Consider the following 6,220-nt stretch of genomic DNA (forward strand, 5'->3'; position numbering starts at 1 on the left):
TTGCTGTTATCTCATTTTACAGCGGACCACACAGAGGATAATGTGACTGAATATATCAACCTGGGGATACAGAAACTGAAGTTACCCAGCAAACTGAAAAGCTTGCTCGACTTCTGAACTTAGTTCATGTCAAGCATTCAGTTACATATCCCTGAACACCAAGAGCAGTCTGCAGCTGCAAAAGTTTTGTACAGTGAATTAAGAGCTGTGAATAACTAAAAAAAATGCGCATACCAAAACTTTTATTGTGACTCAAGGAGACCATAAATAGTTGGATGAGTAAAAATTTTATTTGCTGCTGGTAATAATGACATCTGGTAGAAAACTCCACTGAAGATGTCTTTGGATTCTTTCATTTTTGCATCCTGTTGGGTTTTATATTACTCTATCAGTAAAACTATTCATAACTTGTATGCTTCTCCATGTATAATTAGAATGATCAAGTCAAGGAGGATGAGTTGGATAGGATATGTAGCACAAATGGGGACAGAGGAGAAATGCATATAGGGTATTGGTGGGGAAAGCCGGAAGGAAGGAGACCACTGGGAAGACCAAGGCGTAGGTGGCTGAACAATATTAAAATGGATTGTAGGGAGATAGGATGGGATGGTATGGACTGGACTGATCTGGTTCAGGATAGGGACCACTGGAGGGCTCTTGTGAACACGGTAATGAACCTTCGGGTTCCATAAAATGCTGGGAAGTTCTTGAGTAGCTGCACAATTGGCAGCTACTCAAGAAGGGCTCAGCTCCATGAGTGATCAGTAAAACGGTATCTCACATTTTTATGACTTTTGACACAATTATTTTGGTACTTAAGATTTAAAACTGTTCATAGTTCACATTATTTATGAAGACTGGATGTGACAGGACTAGTGTGAGAGGAAACTGTCCTCATTTCACTGTAGCTATGGCAACGATTTTAGCAAGAACTCTCACTATTCATGTCCAACACATATGCTATCTTGATGGCAGAACATTTCCTGCTATTCACATGTCCATGACCTTCAGGTTATATAAACATGACGCTGCTTTATGACAGAAATCAATCATTTTGTAAAGGCTTGTGCCTATCATTCATTCAGTACATCAAAATTATATTGGTCATTATGTACATTTACATATGCTGCAGACAACTCTGTTGGGGGTTGTCACTTCTCTCATGTGCCACTGCACTGATACATTCCTTTATAATTTCACTTTTGAGATTGGTGTAAGCCTCATGATTACAATTAATGGTGAAAACAAAACAAAATGAAAACCTATCAGTATAAAAGTAACCAACTCTGTGAAGATGATGGGTATACAGCAGACTCCCAGAACACAGTGTATATCGACTATATCTGAGACAAGAGCCAATATTACTGTCGTGTGACTTATGGGAAGCCATTTTAGACTATTTTACATTTCATTCACAGAATAATGACTTTCAAACTGTGATCAACACAATAAATAAGATAAAAAGACACATTATTCTAATGATTCTCTGAAAGGTCCATGACAACAATCTGTTATTAACTGTAAAATTATTTTGTTGGAGGATGTCCATTGTCTTGTCTTAGTTGTGTTTAAAATAACATAATGTTTGAGTTTGGCATGATGAAACTGCTTCTGTTACCAGGTGTAAAAATCGGGAATGGATCCCACTCGGCTGGGCCCGTTAAGACAGCCAGTCTTTAGTGGTGAACAATGAAGGAAGTTGTGGGCAGTGTATATATATTTTGCTGCTGCCACAAGCCATACATGGGAGACAGATGAAAGCAGTAATTACAACACTAGAGCAATTTGTTGATTTCAAATATTACCTCGGGGAGCAGAGAGTATAGAGAGTTTATAATCAAAGCAGGGGAAGTCACACAGTCCTGAGATCTGAGCTAGGCTGTCTCATCACCCATTCTGTACTGATGAAGACCATCTTTTTGATATTTCAGATCATTCTGTTTTCTTCTTTGTGCAAACTGGATCACTAGAAAACTAAAGACGATGGTCTTCATCAAAATGATGGGTGATCAGCCAACCTAGCACAGATGTCAGCACCATACAGATTCATTTGCTACTTGGACTGTCCATACTCTTTGCTTCTACTGGTAATATATGATTTCAACATATGGTTCTGGTGTTATTTCCTGCTTGTATCTCCATCTCTTACATGACTTGTGAAAGCAGCAGAATATATACACTGCCCAATGACTGACACCAGCTCTGTCTAACAGACCAAACTGAGCAGGATCCTTCAGCCCCCCCCCCACCCACACACAATTTTACACCTGATGATGAAAGCAGACCCAGCTTCAAAAATGTTCTGCAATTTTAAATACAACCGAGACAATGGACATCAAAGAGAATAATTTTATAACATGTTATTTTAACAGCATTAACTAGTTTCCATTATGGCTGACATGATTTTGAAGTTCAGTTTTACTTCCTAAAAAATTTGATGCCGTGGTTATAATTGTAAGTTATCACCTAGAACTTCAAAGAGCTCCATTTGAGCCAGGCACATTAATAAAGGGAAAGACTTCCATTATATAATTCACGTGCTGGGTTTATTACATCTGTATCTAAAAATATGTGAGAGTATTTAACATGTTTTCAGTCAACTATACATGCATGAAATGCAGTATTGCTGGAATTTCTAACATGGTTCAATTGTGTCTTCAGAGCCAATATTTCATACACATGTCTACTAATAAGACATACGAGTACAGCTCAATTTAAGAACTTCACAACTGAAAGACATGCCTCATCAAATTAACTGCTTATTACACAGCTATATGTAAATTAAATCAATTTTTTCTACAAATTTCTGACAGCTTTTTCTAAGAGAAAACTTTGGTCAGAACTTCTATGTACAATGTCTTCATTATTTTGAAATAAATGTTAACATATACATTTTTAATTACTAATGCAACCTGATCTCACAGAACATTAATAATATAGCATATCCTTGTTCCACTTACGTTATGATACTGGAGCTGAGATGAAAAGGCATCTCTTATTTTGTTATGTAATATATACTACAATACTCAATCATACTAACATGATAAATTTAGAGGGGAATGAGTATATTTGGGGGAGATCATACAGTTGGCACTCCCAAAGAATGAATTTTTTGTGAGCCTTTGGAACTGTGATATCAATAATCACTGAAATCTTCAACTCTTCCTTCACTAACGAGTACCCAACATCAGATACAACCACAATCAATTCTGGTAATTCAACATTCACATCTAACATGTCACAGTTGTATTCTGAACATAAGGCGTGGTCCCTGTTACAATAAAGCTTCACTCTTCACCACACTACAAAGCCATCAGAAATCTGTGAAGGACATGGAATTAGCAGTCTTCCTTTCACAGTTGGCACAGTCAATCTTCAAACATTATCTGTCGGAAGAGATTAAATGTTAATATAATAAAACACAGAAAGCAAGAGAGACAGCCGGACAATTCATAATCCACAACACAGGCATAACATTACACTAAATTTATGAAAACCTCTACTATAACAAAAAGCATCAGAGGGATGACGAACAGTTTAACGTGGCAGTGCAACGAGTACACTCGGCTGAATTAGCAACACTTGCAGAATCCCAATATTAAAATCATGGAGGACCTCTTCCTATGGAATACTAAGAATCAGACTTCACCTTATGCATTTCCATCCATGTCTTGGTTTTCTAGAATAGTCCTTTCTTCTTCTTGTCCTTTTTGCCATCTACTGCCCTGTAGCAACAAAATGAAATTATTTAAACATTCAGCAATTTGCAAATTACACATTTTGAGGCCTACTGTTCAGCTGCTTCAATCAAGTGAACACGCATTCAAAATTTCCTATTCCTTGAAGAATAATTTGAAATTTATTCATGAAACACCTGTATGAAAAATGAAATAAACCTGTTAAAATAAACATGTAAATAAATAAATAAATGAAATACAACAAATTTCAAGAAAAGAATTGAGAACAGGATTTTGCTATTTCTGCCTCCTCCCCTTTTCAGAAAGCCAGTGCTACTTAATATTACCTGGCAAATAGCCAATTTCAGGAGCGAACTTTCCAGTGCAGCAAAATATAAAAGGTCAGCCAATATATTAGTCCCTTGGGAATAACATTTTATCACACCAAAGTGCCAAAGCCCAGATCTTTATATGTCAAAAGTTCATGCCATGAAGTTGGTCACCCTCCCCTCCATCCACAATTACTGCTAGACTGAACACTGATGGTACTGAAGCTTGTCACTGGAAACAAGCCTAAATTCATAATTTTCTTATTATACAGGAATTATCTACAAGGAAGGAAATAAAGCACATTCCATTTCCATAAAATGCTTAATTCTTTTTTATTATCATCATGGCTACTAGTTTACAAGAAAATTTTCCTACATAAGAAATTCAACCTATGTGAACATATTCTTTTAACAAGCCATAGAATTAGATTTCATTCTTAATTTTTTTAACTTCTCTCTTCTTTTGCAATTTATTATACAGGATGAATGCAAATTATCTTTATAGCTTCAATCTCAAATGAGAATGTTTAGAAACAAGGTACATGTACTGTTCTTGTGTCATCTGTAGGAAAGACCATGAAGTTTAGCTCAGTAGGTGTCACTGCTGCTTGATATGAATTCACCACAATGTCAGTCATGATGCCACAGCAAAAGGCACAGCAGCCAGCCAATTCACCAGAAAGCACACCCTAGGACTTTCTTTATGGGGTTATGTAAGTGACTGCGTGTACACATCTCCACTGGCCAACATCAGTGAATCAAAGAACAGAACTGGGCTGCTTTTGTATGAGTTGATGCTGGAATGCTGCAATGTATATGGAGGAAAGACAGCATGCCATTTCAATATTTCATGCACAACAAATGGTGCTCATTTTGAATGTTGTTAAGGTTTATGATTTCCTTCCATTACAGAGGGTTAAGAAACAGCATGTGTATCTTGTTTCTATAAACCTTTATTTCAGATAAAATTTGTTAAGTTAATTTGTGGTCACCCTGAACTGAGAGTGAGATTTTATGAATGTGTAAACACAATGTTGACAATAATATTCTGGCATGCCAAAACGTAAATTGCAACTTGCAGTACTATGATATAACGGCAAAGCTTTCTGCCATTCTTATCTGTAAGAGATGCTGTACACAGACAACAACAAAACTAAGAAGATCGCTGTCTTCTGCGGATCGCTATCCCAAAGTTTGGTAGTCATCTACTGATCTTTCAGAGGGATATGTTGCCCCCATCTACAAGGTACAGACGCACTCTGATCACAAAGGCAGTATATAGCTCTGAAACTTCTACCAGACTAGATGGCATCACATCTCAAAATACACTAATCTTCAGTCACTGCCAAGAGAATTTACACTCTCACACAGCAGAATTAAATTCTTTATAAAGTCCTAAGCTTCCTCTGAAGGGTGAGACGGTTAGGGGGCTACCCAAAAAGGGGGATGTATAGCGGAACAAAGTCGGTTTTTGTGTACTGATTTGTATGAACCACCCCTTAATCATTCAATCCTTCTCTGCCTCTTACATTTAATGTTGATAAACCCTTTTCCTGTCAGAACCTCTCAAATGGCCCTCAAATATGCTGGAGGAATTCCAAACTATAACAATGTGAGATTACATGACTACATGAAGATTCATCATGATACTGTGATGAATCAACCCACTGCCAGGAAATGTCCGCAACACACGTGGCGAACAATACAGGAGCAGTGATTTCTGTGGTCTGTGCATGGACCACTGCTATGCCATTCCACATTATGTTAGGATTATAATATCTAATGCTGCTAACAATCACCAATTTCATAGTGCATATATTCAAATCTCATAACTATGACTCTGTTGCTTAAAATGTTCTGCATTCTGTATGACTGACCTAATCCTATGGAATAAAATTAAAATCTACATTTAATATAGTAACTCTAATGAAAGGTATATAATGCGCCAGTCTACATAACAGCAGTTCTGAAAAAAAAAATGCACTACTGCCTCAAGATTTGTTTTATTAGCTGTTGGTGACAACACAACATGCTTCGACCCTTTTCTTGAGTCATCTTCGGGCATACAAAAATACTGGTATCAGTTCCTGAATTGCATCATTAATCAATGTGTTAACACATTAGAAAGATTTCATATATAGGATATAACCATGAAGGGTCTAAAATGAACAATACATTTATATATATATATATATATATCCATCCCCATATTTG

General features: G+C 36.7%; 1 protein-coding gene across 1 annotated transcript in view; it reads right to left on the minus strand.

Moving 5' to 3' along the window:
- Window positions 1–685: 685 nt before the first annotated feature.
- LOC111869154 (septin-7) overlaps window positions 686–6,220 on the minus strand; it is a 113,224-nt gene continuing 107,689 nt past the window's right edge. Inside the window, exons 11-12 of the mRNA XM_023860415.2 lie at window positions 3,650–3,725; window positions 686–3,386 (exon numbers count right to left, since the gene is read on the minus strand). Of these exons, the coding sequence (XP_023716183.1) occupies window positions 3,680–3,725 (46 nt within the window). The 3' untranslated portion in view covers window positions 686–3,386; window positions 3,650–3,679. The remainder of the gene's footprint in view (window positions 3,387–3,649; window positions 3,726–6,220) is intronic.

Source organism: Cryptotermes secundus, unplaced genomic scaffold (genome assembly GCF_002891405.2).
Source record: "Cryptotermes secundus unplaced genomic scaffold, Csec_1.0 scaffold947, whole genome shotgun sequence".
In the NCBI taxonomy this organism is placed as follows: domain Eukaryota; kingdom Metazoa; phylum Arthropoda; class Insecta; order Blattodea; family Kalotermitidae; genus Cryptotermes; species Cryptotermes secundus.